Here is a 21,127-nt window from a genome sequence, read left to right as displayed (position 1 = left end):
GCTATTAATTCATTTCTGGAGCATCCACCCTCACTGGCTATGACCTTCATCTAGTGGACTGCCCTACTGACATGCCAACCAGGGCTACTATTACTATCCCGTCAGAACCCCACGTCCTGTAAACAAAATACACAGCATGAGACTAAACACACTGCGCTGAACATGAATGCACACTGTGCTACCACATGATTAGGCTTATAATCGTCCTTCCTTCCAGTCTCTCCCAAGCAAATGGATCACAAATAAGCACACCATATTATTAACATCTACATTACAGCCTGCCGCTTATTACTGAGTAATCTGGCAAATGGTATACTTGGTATCATGTGTGGGTTGTTACTCAGCACACCCACATTTCTAGAACGCCCTACTGTCTATTACTCATATCTCACTTAAACACGTGAGCCAAGCAAACACGTTCTTCGTGTATTCCTCACTGCTCACCTTTAGCCAATGCCAAATGGCGACAGTCCTGACCATCAGAATTGACATGTTTGATGGGGAATGATTACTGGACTTTCAAGTAAAAATCAAGTTCAGACCCCTACGAAAGGCAAAAACAAAACACACTGAACCTCATACATGTTTCATATACATATTTATATATATTTCATGTACAAAGTTACATTCTGAACCCCAGGGATTCCATAAAAGAAATAAATACTGAAATAACTACATTGCTAAATGAGCTTTTTTGCTCACAGAAACGAAGCATCAGCCTCTAAGAGACAGCAAGTGGGACAGACACTCTAGAACCCATTTTTCAGATTATAGAGGCAAGTAAAACTCTGAATAAAATGTCTAGGACAAAAAAATTCAGAACATAAAATGGTTAAAATATATTCAAATATTGAGAAATGTATGACAAAATTAATAATAAAAACAATTTTTTAAAAGAAAGAAAAAGACATTTAGTGTTACAAAATAGCATAACCCTGTTAGAAAAGCATTTACGATTTCCACATTTAATTCTCTCTACTCTTCCCTTGTTACAAACTGGGACAAGATAAGTCCCTTTCTCAACATGATCAATTAAGAAGAGCCCAAAATCTGGTTGAGTCCTTTGGTAACAGTCATAACACTCCAAGAAAACAAATATTCAGTTCCACAGCATTTGCAAGACACACATTCTTTAGGACAGTTATATTATGAGACAATCGTTTTGCTTTGTTTTGTCACTAAGGCAGCCTATGTTAAAGGGTCTATTCTCAAACGTAGGTAGACCTTTACAAGAAATGAACAACACAGCAACTGAGAGAATGTATTTTAACCTTTTCTATGCAAACATGCTTCATCTGAAAAGTTATGTGCTGCAAATTTTGTGCTCAAAATGTTTTACACTCTCAACAGGCTGCAGCTACTAAGATATTTATTTCTATTAAAAAATTTTAGATCCACACGAATTAGAGGAAAACACTCTCAACACTGAGTTCCTAAACAATATTCTCCCTTTGCCTCATAGGAATTCTAACCTGCATTTAGCAGTAAGTACTAGGTTGATGTATATGACACTGCCATTTCTGTAGATCAGCAATGTTGAACATCAGCAATTTCACATGGTTCAACATCATACATAACCCAAGCATAACAAAATGAGAAAATTCTCAATATTCCTTATTTCTTCCAATAGGGGTAATTTTTTTTTTTTTTTTTTAACACAGAGAGACCAAGCCAAGGTACTCAAGCCTCTTCACTACTGAAGTGGTAGCTACCGGCAGATTCCACCAACTACTTGCTGCTTGCAAGAAGCTTGTATTTTGGCATTTTCTTCCCAAGGTTACCACCTTGACCAAAGTGAATGTTACAAGAATATAAACCTACTATTGGGGAAAAGGTAAAGCAATCTTAGAAAATATTTAACTGAAATTACAAATATAAAGACAAGCCCTTAAAACAAATTGTACAGGCTTTTCTGTACTCTCTCTAGCCCCTGAAGTTAATTAACAGGGCCACAGATATCTAACAGCTTTAGATAAAATAACTACATACCTATATTCCTTAAGTTAAAGCCAGTAAGTTTAAAAAGAGCAATAAAACACCTATTGTAACATGTTTGCATTTGTCATGTTTAACACCTGATCTCCTAATTTACATTGTCATAGAAACATGTAAAAGACTGAACAGCAAATGGGGCCTGACTCTGGGATGTTTACATTCTTGGGATTAAAATTCCCAAACACCTTTGGTGTCTCTTTTGTGGATTTATACAACATTCCCCCAAAATGTTTAATGACATGGGTTTTTTTTTTCCTTAAAGTATTGCCGAAAATGACTCAGATTTAAAATAAAATAAAAGTACAGCTTATAAGCTATGCAAAAGTGACCTAAGTTTCAGTGCCCTGAAGAAAAGTGACTAAGTAGCTCAAGCAAAAAATTTCCTTTTCATACAGCTTTTACCAAAACAGTTTTTTCCTTCTAGACATCTGAAGTGGCCACAATTGTACTGTGTACACAATGTGCTTATAGATACATGTGGTCAAGTGGATCCAAAGGCAGATTCAACACATTAAATCCTGTGTATTTTATAATCAAGCCTAATCATTTATATGTTTAAAAGATACTGGTAGTACTTTTTGCAAATATCTTTCCATGACAGTTCAGGAAAAAAGTCCCTGGTCCTTGAGGATGCTCAGACATCTGAGACCTTCGTTGGTTCCTTTTTCTGAAGTAGTCCTTCTGATGACTGGAGGCCTTTATCCAATAAGTTAATACTTTAAAATAGTACTTAAACTTATACTTAGCTTTGCTTAAAGTAATGAATAAGAAATGGTAAATTATACATTTTCAAGAAGTTTGAGAAGGAAAAACTGCAGCAAAATGGCTCTTAAAAACTTACTAAATAAGAAAATCAATTAAATCCAGACTCTGTTTTCTAAGGGGCATTGTGAGTGAAAAGATGTAATGTCAACTTTTACTTTATGCTATTTTGGCTTTGTCTTCTCCTTCATAGTTTTCCTGGCATTTTAATCTCAAAAGGGAACAAAAGCTTAAATGCCATTTACATACAAAATATCAAGTGTTAGTAGTTGTACAGTTTTATACAGAACAAGAGAAAATAGCGTTTCTAATCAAATCTCTCATTCAGTTCGCTAGGCCATACTCCATCCCTACTACAGCTTAACTCTTATTACTGGTAAGAGCAGTCCAAGAACAAGTGGTAAACAAGTTAATTTTTACATGGAAAAAATTCATCCAACGACTACCATCCACTGGTATGAGAAGTCCAAAACACAATTTTTTAAAACAAAACAAAACAAAACACAAAGAAAAAACCTCCTCTTGCAGAAGTGTATCTTCTAAGCCTTATAAATAATAAACCATTCAAACATGTCAGTGTGAAAATGAGTGAGACTAGTCTCCAAAACAAACAAAAAACAAACAATATTCAGAGAAGCAGGCCTCAAACTTAGAGCTCTAATAAGTCAGAAACAAGAAACTTTTATTTAAATAGTGTAGTCTTAATTTCTTTAATATAAAACCCCCCCGGCAAAATCTGATGAAAACAAAGTTTTATATACCATATAAACAAGATTTGTCAGATTTGAAAGTGAAAGTTAATTTACAGTTAGCTTTTAGCCCTCTTGGGACATTTAGATAAATCCTAATAATCCACCTGGTATTAGTTTGTGTCAATTTTACAATACATTGGGGAAAACTACTATTCTACTTAATGGTACAGTTTCATTTATCAAGTGTTTCCATTAATTCCATTATTAGTGACAGCTATAAAGTGACCCCATCAAATGAAGTGAGTGACATTAGCTGTGGCAGAGTAAACCACATCTGGATTGCTTTCTATAATTCACCAGTTTGCAGAAAGTAAACATTCTTTGATTTGTTCATGATATACTGAAATTGCCTATAACACTGGTGCAGTAAAACAGCTAGTTCCTGTATTGTTACTGTCAGACAGATTCTGTAGTATAAAGTTAACAGAAAAAAAATGCTCACACATTGTGTGGTGAAACTGATTTCACAACGAGAGCATTAAATAAAGGGGAAAAGGGAAAATAAACCATGCAGAAGAGATGGTTCCCTGTCACCACCTGTTTCCTATGGGTTCACTCACTACCATACATCACTTGCCACACTATCAAGTGACTCCTTTCCGCTTTGGCGACAGAGGGTTCAAGTGGAAGATCCTCTCCAAGAAGCTCTGATTCTCCACCTTCATCACCTGGTAGATGATAAGGAGACTCAGGTTAGATTAAGCATGGAAGACGCAAGCCGATGTACATCAGACTCATGGTTAGTCCATGAGCAGTATGTGTAAAACTTGTCTGACGCCCGTTTCAGAGAACACAGTAAAAGAAATGCCTTGAGTCAGAATCTTCACTGCTTAACTTCTGAAAAGTACTAGTGAGGATCAATTTCTCATTGTTAAAAATTATTGTAGGATATAAAAACGGAAATAGAACAAAAAAAATCAAATTCAACTTAAAAAAATTAAAATTAATTTACGCTTTAAGGCAAATCTGCTTTTCAGGCTGGATTACCTAGAGTTATTGACAAGCCTGGTTAAGCAATTTTTATGTTATTTTTAGGATCCACAATGGAAGGAATTTTTAGTGGAAATGGAAAAAACCATTTAAAGGTTTCATTAAATTACTCCTTAGCATAGTTCCAACTGCCACACTGTACTCGAAAAAAAAAGTTTCAAAAATCACCCTAGCCAAGTGAAATCCATTTCTATAAAGGAATTCGGCGGCAATAATCAATTATTTAAAACACTTTGAAGTGACTTCATTTCTGCTAACACCAGAATCAATCAATTCCTAAATTTAACATTAAAAGCCCTGCCTTAAAAATATGTCAATAAGCCTTTTGCATCAGATATTTTAGTTTATACCGATTACACGTGGCACCCTGTCATTTACATGACTCTAAATTTTATATTCTTTCAGCAAAGCTTTAAAGTATTTGTCTAAATAAATAAACAAACAAACAAATAAATAAATAAATATTTGTCACCAATCTACAACATTATATTCTCCAAAGCCTTGTATTTAGAAACTTTCTGAGTCACTGTGATTTTAGGCCAGACCAAAGGGTCCCTTTATTTACAGCAAATAAATTTACATCACAGTGCTTTACATTTAAAGAGCACCACACTTTCATAAACATCAATTCTCTATTTTCTTTGAACCATCTCTGACCATTCCTTCTTAGATCCCGTCATAAACTCTAATGATTCTTTAAATGGACTATCAAAACAGGGTTCTATCCTAGAACCTCTTCTTCTAGTCCATACATGTATATTTCTCCTTGAGTGAACTCATCAGCCCCTGTGGATTTTAGCACAACTTCATGCCAAGAGCCTCCAAATCTCTCCCTCCTGAGATATAAAACCCTTAGACCCTAAAGCCCAGTGGACACCCATCTAGGTAACTCCTGGTTTCCATGGGCTTCAAGGTCAGTATGTCCAACAGAACTCATTCCTCTCCCTCCAGATCTGTTGATTCCGTTTGGTAGTCCTTATTTCTGAGTAAACTGTCCATATTTCTCCCTCTGTTAGTTACCAATTCCCCATCATATTGATTATCTAGTCCTGTAACACCATAATTTATTAACATTTTCTATCTCTGTACTGTTCCGTAATTTACTGGAGGGAAGCTTTGATTTGTTTCTATATTTCAAGCTTAAGGCTGACAGCCACAGAGTAGCTAATTAATGTTTATAAAGTGAGAAAATGAACAAATGAAATCAATTTGGTTACAAACAACACTTTATGAAGTATTTTTATTTCTCCACTTAGCAAGTGAGGAAACTGAGGTTCTGGGAGGTTGAATGATTTGCCCAAGGCCTTCTGACTCCATATTTTATGCTCTTGACATAAACCTCAATATACGACCAAACCCTGCTATTTTTTGATGTTCATTCAAACAAATACATATACCTTGATATAAAAAAAATGGAAGCAGGAAAAAAGAGAAATTTATTAAAAGTCATTTTCCAAGTAAAGAGTTCATAGAAGGGAGAGAGAAGCAAGATGGCGGAGTAGAAGGACGCTTGTAGCTCACCCTCTCCCACAAATACACCAAAATTCACATCTACGGACCCACTCAGCCAACCAGAGCACCTGCGGAACTCCCATAGAACATCTCCCTCTTCGAAAGACAAAGACGCCAAATATCTGGTAGGAGAAAAGGAAAAAAGAAGAAAAAGCAAAACAGTGCGGGACCAATCCCGCGAGGAGGGAGCAGCAAAGGAGGACTGGTGCTCGTTCACTGGGGCTCCACTCTCCAACGGAGAGGCCAGCGGGATGGAGGGGGAGCCTCCGAGGCTCAGATCTGCACTGAACACCCCTTGACTGACAGAACTGAGTTAAACGGGCACAAAGGGTCCCCGCGACACCCAGCCCGAGATGCAAGCTGGCAGCTGGGGCCAGGGCAGGCGGCCCGAGCCGGGGAGAGGACTGGGGCAGCTGCACTGAGGCAGCCCCAGGGGACCACAGGGTGCTGCGCGCCGTGGCTCGGAGGGGATACGGAGTAGAACAACCTCAGTCCCACATAAATTGCGAAAAAAGTAAAGCAACAGGGCTGGTGTGCCCTGGGGGGAGGGGTGCCATAGCCTTTGTCTCCTCGGACCGGCGCCGCCATTACTGGCGGTTCTCGCGAGAAGAGAGGTGGGGCGCAGCCACAGCCGCCGTCTCTTCCTGTGCACAGCCCCCGGCCGGGGGCGGGGCTGAGACCTGAATCCACACCCGGGGGCTCCACAACCTCCTAGGCAGGACTGAGACTTGTTTCCAACCTGAGGCAGACAGGATCTTTCTGCCCTGGTCCCTCAGAGAACTCGCACCACCAAGACAAATAAGGAGCTGAGATTTGGCATGGAGCAGAGGCAGGGCCGTTCCTCATTCTTCCCCGAGCCCGCCTTCAGAACGCCAACCCGAGGCAGAGCGGGCAGCGGCACAGAGCAGCGAAGAGACCAGCGCAGGGAAAGGGTGGGCAGCAACCCGCTTTCCTGGCAGGAACGCAGCACCTGACAACGGTGCTGGGAGGGGGTGCAATCTGCTAGCCGACAGCCACTGGGAGCAGCATAGAAGAGGGCGCCAACAGAGGGCCTATGGAAACAGCAAGCTGAGTTCGCGAAACAGGGCGAAGACACGAAGACCTCTCCATAAAATCATCAAGAGCACACCGTCTCCAGGAGAACTAGATAACTGATACTCCTTAAGCCACAGTGCCAGAGAGATATGAGCACTATGAAGAAGCAGAGGAACCACTCCCAATTAAAAGATCAAGAGAAATCCCCTGAAAGCACAATCAAGGAAATAGACATTGATGCCCTACTAGATCAAGATTTCAAAAAAGGACTGATCAAAGTACTGAAGGAACTAAAAGAAATAGTGTTTAGAGATATAAAATATGTCAAAAATGAAATAGAAGCTATAAAGAAGAACCAGGTAGAATTAGTAAACTCATTTGCTGAGATGAGATCTGACCTAAAGGCTGTACAAAGCAGAGGAACGAATAAGTGACCTAGAAGACAGGACAACAGAAAGCACCCAATCAGAACAGCTGAAAGAAAAATAAAAAACAATGAAGACAATATAAGGGACCTATGGGGTAATATAAAGCGTGCCAATCTACACATAATAGGGGTTCCAGAAGAGGAAGAAAGAACAAAGGGAATTGAAAAGGTCTTTGAAGAAATCACGACTGAAAACTTCCCAAACCTAAAGGAATCAGATATCCAACTACAGGAGGCTCAGAGGGTCCCAAACAAGAAGAACCCTAACAGACCCACACCAAGACATTATAATCAAGATGCCCAGAGTCAAGGATAAAGAAATGATCCTAAAGGCAGCAAGAGGAAAACAAAGAGTGAGTTACAAGGGAACCCCCATAAGGCTCTCACCTGATTTCTCTACATAAACACTACAGGCCAGAAGGGAGTGGCAAGATACACTCAAAGTCCTGAATGAAAAAAAGATGCAGCCTAGGATACTCTATCCAGCAAGGCTATCCTTTAGAATAGAAGGAGAGAGAAAGAACTTCACAGACAAGCAAAAACTAAAAGAGTTTAACAACACTAAACCCATGCTAAAAGAAATATTGGCAGGTCTACTCTAAACAGAAAAGAAGCAGGATGCTACAAAAATGACAAACTCATAACTGGAAAGGAGATAACTGCCATGAATTACAAAAAGAATAAACACAAAATTGTAAAAGAAGACATCTGAATCATTAAGAGTGGGAGAGGGAAGCAAGGAAAGCCATTGTGGAAAACATTATGGAGATCCCTCAAAAGACTAGGAATAGACTTACCATATGACCCAGGAATCCCACTCCTGGGCATACATCCAGAAGTAACCCTACTGACACCTGCAACCCAATGTTCATAGCCACACTATTTACAATAGCCCAGACATGGAAACAGCTTAAATGTCCATCAACAGATGACTGAGTAAAGAAGATGTGGTATATTTATACAATGGAATACTATTCAGCCATAAAAACTGACAACATAGCGCCATTAGCAGCAACATGGATGTTCCTGGAGAATGTCATTCTAAGTGAAGTAAGCCAGAAGGAGAAAGAAGAATACCATATGAGATCACTCATATGAGGAATCTAAAAACAAAACAAAACAAAACATAAATACAAAACAGAAGCAGACTCACAGACATAGAATACAAACTTGTGGTTGCCAGGGGGGCAGGGGGTGGGAAGGGACAGACTGGGATTTTAAAATGTAGAATAGATAAACAAGAGTATACTGTATAGCACAGGGAAATATAAACAAGATCTTGTAGTAGCTCATAGCGAAAAAAAGATATGACTGAATATATATATGTTCATATATAACTGAAAAATTGTGCTCTACACTAGAATTTGACACAATATTGTAAAATGACTATTACTCAATAAAAGTTAAAAAAAAAAAAAAAGAGTTCATAGAAAACCTCTTAGAAATGACTTGAGTTTCTTATTTGCAGTGGGTGAAAATCCACACCACAGAACTGAGCTCCCAGAACCAATGACTTACCCATTCGGAAGTCAATGTAGCCCTCTCCTCCACTGATGACAAGCATAGACTTCAAGGGCGTCTGGTTGCCAGGCTCCTGTGGAGATGGCCCTGCTTTGTCAACTGTCAGATCTGCACCACTACTGGCACTTTGTGGGCTGATGACTTGACCTATTTATATAGAAACAGAGGTGACTGTTACTTATCGCAGAATGGGGTGGGGGAGACTCATTTTTTCTGAATGTTTTCAGAAAGCTAAACAAAAGAGTAAGTATATTTTAATACAACCAATGTTAGAAGGTTCTGCATGATCAGAAAACATCTATAAAGGTCACAAAAGCCCACTCGGAAAACTTAAGTAAAGTCTTTTTTGTACCAAAGCTGGAATAGGTCCAGAATCCAGTACAAGGTCTGTATATGGCTAGGCTGGTCTTAGCTGCTTGCTTCAGACTATTATAATCTACCTTGTTTCATCTAAGGGACAGTGGAAGGGTAAATGTGTTACCCTAAAAGGGTAAATGTGTTGTGGAAAGAGACAGAAGGGTCCTAAGCTTAAGCCTTATAAGTTTGGATATTCATAATTAATGTTTGAACTGATTTTAAATCCATGGTCTTCCTCATATTTAAGAAAACTACATCTTATTTTTAATTTACCTTATGCAAATAAAAGTTACTGGTAAGTATTTCGTTTGTTCTAACATTTAAATTCTAAGGTGGAATTCTTGAGCATGAAATGATAGAAACCTTGAAATATTATTCACAGAATAATCTCTATGACATTCCTCTTAGAAAGCTTTGAGTGTGGAGTGTTTGTCCTTGCCAGATCTGCTGTCTTTTGGTCAAACTATAGAGATCATGCCTCTACGAGACAGCAGGACACAGTCCCATGATGTGATACACTTCATATAAAATTAATTTATGTTGGACATGGATAGGACAGTTTAATTTATTTCCACAGTGCCTCATGCTGGAGGAAATCAAGACTGCTAGAGATAACTTCTGTTAGTGACTAGTTAGTTCTGCCACAGAAGCAAAAGCACAGTGATACGAAAATAAGATCAACCTGAATGGTTTAATCCTTAGGGCCAACTGGTCAACAAACAACAATGCTGCCAATTCTACTTCCAGATTTTACCCAACAGAAAAGACTTTCCCATGTGCACAAGAAGGACTACTGCCGTATTGTTTTTCACGGTGGGTGGAGGGGGTAGCAGGGGGACCCCAGAGGTCCATTCACAGGAGAATGGATAAAAGATAGCACATTTATTCAGATATTAGAATACCATAGTTAAATGAATGAACTAGACTTTTATGTATAAATATTAACAAATCTCAAAAACAAGAAACAAGTTGCAGAAGTGATGGTTAATTTTACATGTCAACTCGGCTAGGCTATGGTGCCCAGACATTTAGTCAAACTCCAACCCAGATACTGCTATAAAGGGTTTTTTAAAAGATACGATGAACACTGAAATTGGATTTTGAATAAAGCAGATTGCTCTCCATAATGTGGGTGGGCTAACAGTTGAAGGCCTTAGAGAAAAAGATATGTCCCCCAAGGAAAAGGGAATTCTGCCTCCAGGCTGCCTTTAGACTCGAGGTGCAAACATCTGCTCTTTCCTTGGTCTCCAACCTGCCAACCTGCCCTGCAGATTTCAGACTTGCCAGCCCCCATAATCACATGAACCAATTCCTTAAATTGATCTCACACACATACACACCCTATTGGTTCTGTTTTTCTGTAGAACCCTGACTAATATACTGAGATACGACGATGTCCAGTGTCACACGGTTGGTGTAGCAAAGCCAGATTTTAACTTGGTCTAACTCCTAAACTTGCCTCTTACAGGGGGAAAGTTTCAAAACATAGGTCCTGCTTACAAACGGTCAGTAATATCATTTTAGTAGTCTCAATGGATGAGACATTTTTCACTGGACGTCACCACTACCACCTTTCATCGAGATGGTGCTTTATAGTTCCCAAAGCACTTTCATTAGTCTTCACAACAAATGAGGCTGGCAGAGCAGATATTAATCACATCTACTTAGGAAATGAAGAAATGAGTATCAGAGGTTAAGCAACCTGCTCGAGACAACAAGGCGAGTGGCAAGACCCAAATCCCCAGACTCCTAGTCCACTGCTCTTTGCCACAACACTGGTAAAGGTCCGAGAGCACACTTTCTATCTCCTCCTGAATACAGCTTTGATGATAAGGGGCTTCTTTCTAGAGATCTCCTTTATTAGGTCAAAACCATTTTTTGATATTCTGCAGTGACAAAATAATGCCATTGCTTTTCAAAGTAAAGAAGTCTCTTAAATAAAAATCAAGTTTGTTTTGGGTCTGGAAAAGAGATTCCAAACAACTTGAATCAGGTATCACTATAGCACTTTATTCATATTTCCTTTATAGAGCATTTCATGCGTTCTATTGGAATTATCTGTAATTCTAGTATTTAGTTTAAAAAAAATCTGATCTGACAATAATTAACAGTTGGCCCTCCATATTCATGGTTCCTTCGTGTTCATAAATCTGCATCCATGGATTCGACCAACCATGGATCTTGCAGTACAGCAGTGTTCACTACTGAAAAAAAAATCTGTGTATAAGTGGATCCGTGCAGTTCAAAGATCAACTGGACATGCAACAGAATAAACTAACTCACCTGGAACTGCCACAAAGAATTTCACAGCATCCCTGTGCCCATGGAAGCAAAGCTGTGCGTGTGCCATTGAACAATATGGTATAAATGTCCCTGGTGTTACTTTATCGCTGTTTTCATCACCATATACACGGATGACACTTCCAGGACGATTTCCGGATGCTCCTGAGGTTTTATTTGCTGCAACAGAAAAACCAAACACTAAATATTATCCCCTAGAAAACAGTAATGATGTAAGAGGTTACTGGTTAATCCTTATATTATCTAAAAGCTACAGCCAGTTGAGATAAAACAATGGCAGCAATGCCAATTCAAGACAAAGCTGGAAAAAAAGATATATAGCATGCTAGTTATTTTTAAGTACCTCAGTAAATGGAGTAGGGGATTTTGCCAGTCTAGCAATAATTAAGTTTACTTTTTAAACACACATATTAATTTAAAAAAAATTTTTTAGTTAACAAAACAGATTTCTTAGGTATGTCTGTTTTATTTTTCAATCCTCATTTTAGAAAACCAACCAGTTATAGAGCTTAAAGTAAAAAAATAGATATTTTTAAAGTAAAATTTTTATAGCTTATCTTCCAATTTTTCTCCTGTCATAAGAGTATCTCCCTTAAGAGATGGTAAAAAGCTGTGCTTAAAAGGATCCAGCAAGTACAACTGAGGAGCTCTTATTTACACCAGACTGATGGGTTTGCTGAATTATTTTAGAATGACCAGACTCACAAAACATCCCCAATTCCATGAGCCAGTAAGTGAATGAAAGAAACATGATTGGTAATAAGAGTACATAATGTAGATTAATGACAGTTTTCAGAGATGTTTTGTGTTTTTTATTGGAAGGAAAACAAAAGTCTGAAAGAAAGTTCAGCTGCAACAAAGGATGATAAATAGACTAAGCTGCTGAGCAGTAGTTTGGTGGCCATGTAACAAACATTAAAAAAACAAACACCTGCGGCAATGCAGTGACTGCAAGTGAATGACATTTAGGAACATTCAGGAGGGTATCTAGAGACGTGAGAATGGCCTCACGGGGGCCATGAGAAGCCAGGAAGAAGAGTTTGGTTCAGGATCTGCACTTACCCCTCAGCCCCAGTAAACGTCCCTGGTGAAGGATTACGGCTAAAGTGAGAAAGGAGGAAAGGGGACATGGAGAGGTGCATGACAGGGAGGAGAAGGGTTACTATGAGCCACTCCTCTCAGCATCTTCTATCTGGCAAGCCAGAAGCTCAAAGCTCCTAACTAAATTAACAAAACCCAACTGGGTCTAATACCAAGTAACACACAAAGTTCCTACCAAAGCCTCTGAAGAATAGCTGTGCTCAAAAAGGACAATTTTCTTTACTGTGATTTTGTTTTTCCTAATTATAAAGCAATTCAGTGAATAAGAACTTACTGGGGAGGACTGCCTAAATCCTGTGCAAGTAACTATGCTAAAATGGAACTGTCTTTTATAAAGAACTGAAATGAACTCTGAGGATCCTGGAATCTCTTAGGAGATAAGAAGTAGCCTACACATAGAGATATGTAAGTAACTGCAGAAAATACAGCTGGGATTAAGAATTTAGGTTCTTTAAAAGCTCCAGATATACCACCATCCAGTCCTCTTCCCTTTCCCTCTAAAAATTCTGAGGTGTTTAACTTATTTTATGAACTTATAGCACTTGTTTTCAGACCATTCCCTGCCCATGAATTTTTAACACAGAAACACTTATTTAATGAATGATCAATGTAATGGAACATAACATGAAAAACGTAATGTAGACTTTGTTCACAGGAATAATAGCAGAGCATAATATAAAAAACATACAATGTACATTTTGTTCACACTCTTTTCAAATACAGGATAGATAGCCTGTCTCCAACATAAGGAAGGGCTGGCTGACTTCCTAAGAAACTTCTCCCACAACTTTTTCCAAACCTCAATAAGCCAAACGGAATATCCTGAACTAACTGCCACAGAGATAATGAAAAATTACTGGGTAATTAGGTTGTGTTTCTAGATACTGGTATAATAAAGCTGAAAGAAAAATGGACTTCAACCATTATTTAAAAGATGAAATAGGACTGTGATCCCTGAAACGAAAAAAAGAGTTTCTCACAAATTATAAATATTGGTCCTGATACATTTGCTTGAGTTTGTAAGTTTCACAGAAAGAGTGAAGGAACAATAGTTCTTTGCCATCAGCTTGATTTTCTGAATTACCATAGATTTGCCAATAACTAAACTCTCCTTCTACCTGAATTCCACACATGATTATTCCCCGCAACTCCCCTATTTGCACTGTGACAGTTAGCTAAAAATGTACTTACTTTCTGTCAATGGGATGGAGATAATGACACCATTTCCCGTCCCCACCCACAATCGATTGCACGACACCATAAGAGCTGTGATCCTCACAAAAGAGAAGCCCAGTTTTCCAGTACCTATACAGCAGGAGAGAAAACATTTTATTGAGAAACTAGAGTAGATGATATTTATCTTCCAAGCCCTTCAGAGTATCTGCATTAATATAAAACAGGAAATGTGACCAGAGCTAGATGGGTATTTCCTGAAGGTGCACATCAATCAAGGCAAACTCTCATCTGGCTTTATCACCTATCTGACAATTCAAGGTTAACAAAAAAAAGGAAATTCTACAAGTGGCTGGCATTACATTATCATTCAGAAGGAAGATACTATGGATCAGGAAATACAGAGGATTTAGTTAGGGAGCTGCAAAACCAAACCGAACAAACCAAAACAAACAAAAAAACTCAACAAAAACAGAATTTTACTAGATTGGGAAATCAAATGCCCTTCCATTTGATAAGCTGAAGGAGTTCTGGCTTGCCTTAAATATCTTTGCATAGGTAAGAAATGACTTTGCTAGTAAAACCTATACTCTTTCCTTGTTTACATATTTGGATCTAAAGCAATTTAGAAATTTTAGGATACCATATGCATACAATTTAGGGAGAATAAATGTACTTTTTAATTTTAAGTGAACTTTTTAACTGATCTTATTTTCAGGGATTTGAGAGGCAAAACAGATTTAAGACACAGAGCACTTAGTCACTCGTAAGTTCTACTTACCAGAAATGGGAGTATGACCATAGAATCACAGTGTTAGAAGGAACCTTAAATACTATTCAGTCTAAGCTAGAGATCTTTAACCTATGGTCAAAGTATACTGCTGAAATTAGTTTGTGACTATGTATATATATCTCTGATTCTAGGGAGAGGTCACATAGCTATCATCAGGTTTTCTGAGGGCAACAGTTCTAAAAAGGTTAAAAAACCACGGATGTAGTCCAACTTCTCTTCACAGAGAAATGCTTCATGACAGCCCTAACAGTCATATAGCACTGGACTGGGACACTGCCAAGGACACTGCAAGGAACAAGCCAGAGATAGCTCCTGCCCTTCCTGGGGCGTAAGGTCTGTGGAGGAGAAAGACAGTAAACAAGAATCACATGATGCTGGTACAACCACAGTAATGATAAGCCATGAAGAAAAAGTATGAGAGGACCTAAATCAAACTGGGAGATCAGGAAAGGTCTCTTCTGGATGTGACATGTAAGCTATGACCTGAAAGCCAAGTAAAAAGGGACTAAGAAAAACAACTCAGGCAGATGATACAGCACATGTGAGGGCCTTGAAGTGGGAAGGAACTTGAGTTTTCGGTCAGTGTGGGCAGAATACAGTGAGCAAGGAGAGTGGTCCAGACCATTTAAGTCCTTCTAGTAATGTCACAAAATGTCGCCTCACCTAAAGGCACAAATATTCTAAAAGTGGCTGGCATTACATAAGTGGAAGCATGTCACGGTGACATCTGCACACTGATTACTATGCAGAAAACTGATTGGAGTGAAGACAGGGAGACCAATTAAGAGGTTCATGGTTATCCAGCTGGGCAAAGGACGGTGACCTGGCATACGGGGATAGTGGTAGAGATAAAGATGTAACTGATTAAACATATTTTAGGGGAAGACTTGACAGTTCCTGGTGATGGATCAGATGTGGGGAATAAGAGAGGTCAATCCCAGGTTCCCATCAAGAACCACACAGTAGATGGAGCATCTGCCTGACACTTTCAGGGATAAAAGCTCACTATTCCTGAGGCAACTTATTCATTGGGTCCACCCAGCATTTAAGACCATTAAAAATAAAACATTTTATTTAGTTGACAAAGATAAAATGCTTTGGAAGCTTACCTAGCATTTTGCTTACATAAGGCTCAATATCCACATCCTGCAGATGTTGATAAGTGTGTGCATGATAGAGACGAAGTGTGGAATCCAAACGAATGGAGACCCACACGCCATCACCCACCCAGGCAAGCTGCCGCACTTGGCTTTCCTTCCGGGGGTGTGCATCAAATGATTTCTAGGAAAGATTGTTCAATTACAGTGTTAACTTTATTATGTTGGGGTTTGTGTTTAAAAACCGTGCTAATTTGCATAAGAATTTGACAGATTATATATTAAAAGAGGAGTCTAAATATTGTTTACTCTTATGTACCCAACTGCTATTATCCTAGAGTGCAGAACAAAATGAAGAACTATACACACCACACACACATACATACATGTAAGAAACACAGCTGAAAAATAAACACTAAATGGTTAACTTTGGAGCTTCTAGGATTGGGAATAGGATTTAGGACAAAGGGATAAGAACTTTCACCTTAAAGTTTTCCTGATGTTTTTCTTTTTAAAAACAACTAGAATAAATTTACGTATTATAACTTTGCTTAAGAAAACAATGCTAAGAGTTTTCTGTTTTTACAACAAATTCCCACTGCAATCTTATTCCTCAATCTGTAACACATATATGGATTTGCCTGGATACATATGGAGTGGGGGAGAATTGGGGAGTCGTCCTCCTAAACAATCTATACATAACTAAACATTTCAAGAATGACGTGTTCAAATAATATGTATCTATGGATACTTAGACACACATTTAGACATTCATGTGTGAATCCTTCCTTAAAAAAACAGACAAAAAAACCCCCAAAACCCCCTAAAACAACTACTTCCCATCCTCATCGTCAAAAACAGGAAGAGAGGTAAAGTAACACAGAAAGCTGAGAAGTCGGTGTATCACTGAAGTTTCCTTAATACACAGAATCAGAAGACAATTTCTGAAGAAGCTGAAAATAATTAGTCTGAGGGTCTTCAGGTAATACAAATTCAGTAAGTACAGAAAACATGGGTTAACTTGCCTCTATTTTCATAGCCTTCGGCTGAACTACATAGATTTTGTTCCTATAGCCACACCAAACTTTGTCATGTACCACAGTCATGCATCGGATGGAATGGTGAGGTCGTCCAAGATCTAGCAAGTGATAGTTTGACAAATCCCACTGCCCATCTTTAAAATAAGAAATAGATTATTAGTTCATGCATACCACCCTTTACTCAATCTTAACTCAAGAAACATTCTATTTGGGTGTGTAAGTGAATTTATTGATGAAGCACTCTCAAATACCATGTATTCAGTCTATCTTTATTTGCAGAGATTGAGTTATCTTGTTCTATAAACTGCAAAGTTGGAAGAGACCTCAAAGATCATCTGATCCAACCTATCACTCAGTACCTGGACCTCCATGCTCTCAACAGCAGTGATGTGATAAATCAGTAATAAGCTACCAGTTTATAATATTTTAAGAATTAGAATGGATTTGAGGTTATTTGGGGGATAATCTCTCACTCACTTGCATTTTGATGTACTTTCCTGGGTAAAAGTCAGGGGCAACTCACTGCTCACAGTTTAGGAATTATACATACTAATTTTAGTGATAACAGAAATACAAAGGAGAACCAACCACTGGAAGCTGCTTTGCTTGAACAATTTGAGTGAGAGAAAACATATTGTCTCACAAAGCAGCTGTTCCATTTTCAGAAAGTTTTAATTATCTGAAAAACACTCCCCATATCTAGTCTGCCTCCTTGTATGTAATCACCCATCAGACTATAGTCTTCCCAATGGAAGCACAGAATAAATCCAATCCCACTTCATTGCTACTGCCCTATGTCTTCTCCTTTCAAAACCAAGCATCCTTGGCCTGTGTTTTGTACACACCATATTTATGGACCCTTCGCCCTAACTCCATTTTGTGCAGGTCCATTTAACATTGTCTTTCTACCAGAGTGGAGCAGGGTTATCACCAGCCTTGTTCTGACACTAATTTGTATGAGGCTCAGGACATTAACTAACTCATACTGAATTTGACATCAACCTTTCGGTAATTCTTACTCTTCAGACATATCTACTCCACCTACTCTTCTGAACTCAAATGTAGGACTTTACATTTAACCTTGTTTTATTCTGCCAATATAACATTGGGTTAAGTTTATCAAAACATTTATTATTCCATTTTTTCTAGGCTCTTCTACTCACTAGCTGAGTAACCACAAACAAGTGACTAAAACACTCTGTGCCCCAGTTTCCTCATCTATAAATGAGGATGACAATAGAATTTTCCTCCTAAATTCAGATAAAATGTGTAAAGGGGCTAAACAAGGTAAAACAGAGGCCTTTCTTTTTGTTATGGAGTCATTAACCGGCAATGTCTAGGCACCTAAGTATCATCTTCCCTGATCTATCAACCTAGTAGGTAGGGAAGGAAGTATCACTTTTGGTTGATCTATGTACCAAAGAGTAATGAAGTGAAACATGCTCAATTTCCTTAATTTAATTCATTCAAGGCAGTTTTCTGACATCACCACCCTTCTGTCTATAGATGGTAGGAATACTAATTTAAAGGGAAAAAATATAAATAATGTGACATGAAAATGATTAAACCTTACTCAATTAAAAATTCTTTTAAAAAATATTCCAAATGTAAGTGGATACAAATTATTTTTTAAATGCTGGACAGAAGAAAATAAATCTCACTAAATTTCTTCTAATTGAATAAGTATATGAATGAAAAATAAATGCCTCCATATCACATTATTTTAGACGACCATGAGGACTACTTGCTTATTATGGTAAACAGATTTTCACTGAGGTATACTATTAACGTATGGCTCCAGGCAAGCACTCACATATTTACTGACATCATACATAGTTAGTATTCAGTTTAAACCTTTATTCTTTCTCCTATTAAGTATCACTTCTTTAAAACATAAGAAGCCAATCTGCTTGAAAATGCTCTTGCAACAACTTAGTGCACATTATATGTTCATAACTCACCAACTCCTCTGTGAAAGATTGCAAGGGTACCATCAGCCAGGGCCACTAACACAATTCCTTTCACGTGTCTGCAAACAGGAAAAGGGATTTCAGAACTCTCCTTTCGGGAACAGGAAAGGCACCACATGCTACTGAACTAGTTCAGAGGTTCCTAGAAGGCCAGTCCGTGATACGTGAGGAGCTTACAAGAACCTAAGTGGACACACGCTTTTCTTCACTGAGAACGTCTCGCTATGAAAATAGTAGCTGAACTAAATAAACAGCACATGACTGAGCTGTTTCACTTTCTAGCCCAAGTTCCTCCCCTCATCGCAGACTGTCAACAAAAGGTCCACAGACCAGAGACACACACCTTGAGTGGAACTAACAGAGTCAGCTCTGTGAACTTAAGAGACAAACTGACTTTTGATAGTAAACATATAGAAAAGAACTAGTAAATCAATGCCCCAGTCAACATATTCACAAAGTATAAAGCATATTCTAAAACAAATATAAATTATTGAATATTAATAGGCTTCTCCCCCAAGGTAGTCTCCGTACGGTGAGGAATCAACCTGGCAAGTTTTCTCTTCTATTTAAAGTTCTCTGGTTTACTTTCCAGTTAGAGTTTCAATCTTACTCATAAAGAGGGTTAAAAAAAAAAATCTGAGTACTGATTTAGTCATGAAGTACATGTTAACTTTAATAGTCTTAAAATCTAGTTTATACCAAAGTACTTATTTTTAAAAGGAAGAATTTCTAAAATAAAACTTACACAATACTGAGAATCGAATCTTTAAGTTTAATAGAATGGAGACATTTCCTCCACTGGGCTACAGATGAATGGACATACAAACTGCAAGAACAAAATCAAGACTGGTAAGGCATAGAGAACATCACGCAGTTGCTTATACCTAATAATGAACACAAAGTTCCCTCAGGAGGAAAGAAGAGCAACATAAAAATCTGAGGCAAAAAAGACGACCAGAGTAAGGGGAGACCTACGGCAGAGGAATAAGCTGCAAACAAACACACGAAGAGTGAAGAGCCAGAACCAGTGCATGGTTGGTTAGTTTCAGGTTACCCCACGCTTCAGAAGCTTACTTTTCTACTACACTATCTAGAACTTTCTGAAAGACAAGAGTGGTTTATATCAGGGATCGGCAAACTACAGCCCATCCATCTACCTGTCTCAGCACAGTCTACAAGCTAAAAACGGTCTTCACATTTTTAAATGGTTGGTAAAAATCAAAAGGAGAATATTCCATGACATATAGAGTCGTATGAAATTCAGTGTTCATAAATAAAGTCTTACTGGAACATGGCCACACCAGTTCACTTACGTATTGCCAATGCAATGGCTGCTTCTGCACCACGACAGCAAAGCTGAGGAGCTGCTACACAGATCATATGGTCACAAAGCCTAACGTGTTTCTTATCTGACCCTTCACAGAAAAAGTCTGCCAAACCTTCATTTTGTAGATGCCACTAGTGACCCTGCTTACCCTTGGAAACGCACAATTTTGTAAGACTCCCCACATTACTACAAAGTGAACAAAAGATACAATGTTCATTATCATCTCCTAAGCTTTCAGACTGTAATTTGTGCTGGTTTTCCTAATAACTCTGCTAAGAAGTCATATTTAAAATTGGGCCTTCCTGCAGTCTAGGGGTTAGTTTAATCCCTGGTATTCCTTGAACACACTCTAGCCTACATAAACCTTCTATGCATCGGTAATTCTCCGTTTCTTGTTGTTCAGGACCTCCTGTTTCCAGATCACCCAGATTTTAAAGTTTTTTCTGCCTCTTCCTCCAAGAATATTATATAAAGGGAACATTCTGTGACAAACACATGGTTTACCAATCAGAACCAATGCAAGTCCAAGTCCAGCTTATGACATAGTTGCAACATAACCTCAAAACTGTGTATATATAAAATTCTTCACTTTAATAAGCATTTTTTGCTTGTATTTGTATGTACCACATTTTATGTATCTTCTGATTTTAAAAGCAAAAGTAAAAGATAAGATTTCTAATATTAAAAGAGTTGGTACCTACCAGCCATTCTGAGCTCCAAGCCACATAGTTGGTAAAAGGCTACTCATTTTCTGGGCTTCTTCCCTCACCAGGTCTTGTTCATTTGGCAATACTGATAACTGATCTTTATATGCATCTGAGTCATTACTGGAAAAGGTGGGACAAAAGGGAAAAAAATCTTAATATGTTTAGTTACAGTTTTCAGGGATAGATCATTTCTTTATTTTAGTTTACAGTTAAAAATAAAACACTAAAATTCCAATAAAGCCAAAGTTAAATGCTTATATTAAACAT

General features: G+C 38.2%; 1 protein-coding gene across 2 annotated transcripts in view; it reads right to left on the bottom strand.

Annotated features, from left to right (window-relative positions):
• Positions 1-581: 581 nt before the first annotated feature.
• SPAG9 (sperm associated antigen 9) overlaps positions 582-21,127 on the bottom strand; it is a 76,092-nt gene continuing 55,546 nt past the window's right edge. Inside the window, exons 18-27 of one of the 2 annotated variants that reach the window (XM_006176972.3) lie at positions 20,855-20,980; positions 19,572-19,652; positions 18,818-18,885; positions 16,842-16,990; positions 15,829-16,000; positions 13,945-14,058; positions 12,715-12,753; positions 11,635-11,811; positions 8,992-9,141; positions 582-4,177 (exon numbers count right to left, since the gene is read on the bottom strand). In XM_006176972.3, coding sequence (XP_006177034.1) covers positions 4,062-4,177; positions 8,992-9,141; positions 11,635-11,811; positions 12,715-12,753; positions 13,945-14,058; positions 15,829-16,000; positions 16,842-16,990; positions 18,818-18,885; positions 19,572-19,652; positions 20,855-20,980 — 1,192 coding nt within the window. In that variant the 3' untranslated portion in view covers positions 582-4,061. The remainder of the gene's footprint in view (positions 4,178-8,991; positions 9,142-11,634; positions 11,812-12,714; positions 12,754-13,944; positions 14,059-15,828; positions 16,001-16,841; positions 16,991-18,817; positions 18,886-19,571; positions 19,653-20,854; positions 20,981-21,127) is intronic. The other variant, XM_006176973.3, reaches the window with a different exon arrangement.

Source organism: Camelus ferus, chromosome 16 (assembly GCF_009834535.1).
Source record: "Camelus ferus isolate YT-003-E chromosome 16, BCGSAC_Cfer_1.0, whole genome shotgun sequence".
Lineage (NCBI taxonomy): Eukaryota > Metazoa > Chordata > Mammalia > Artiodactyla > Camelidae > Camelus > Camelus ferus.
Note: the sequence above shows the minus strand (reverse complement) of the source record. Positions and strands in the feature narration are given on the sequence as shown.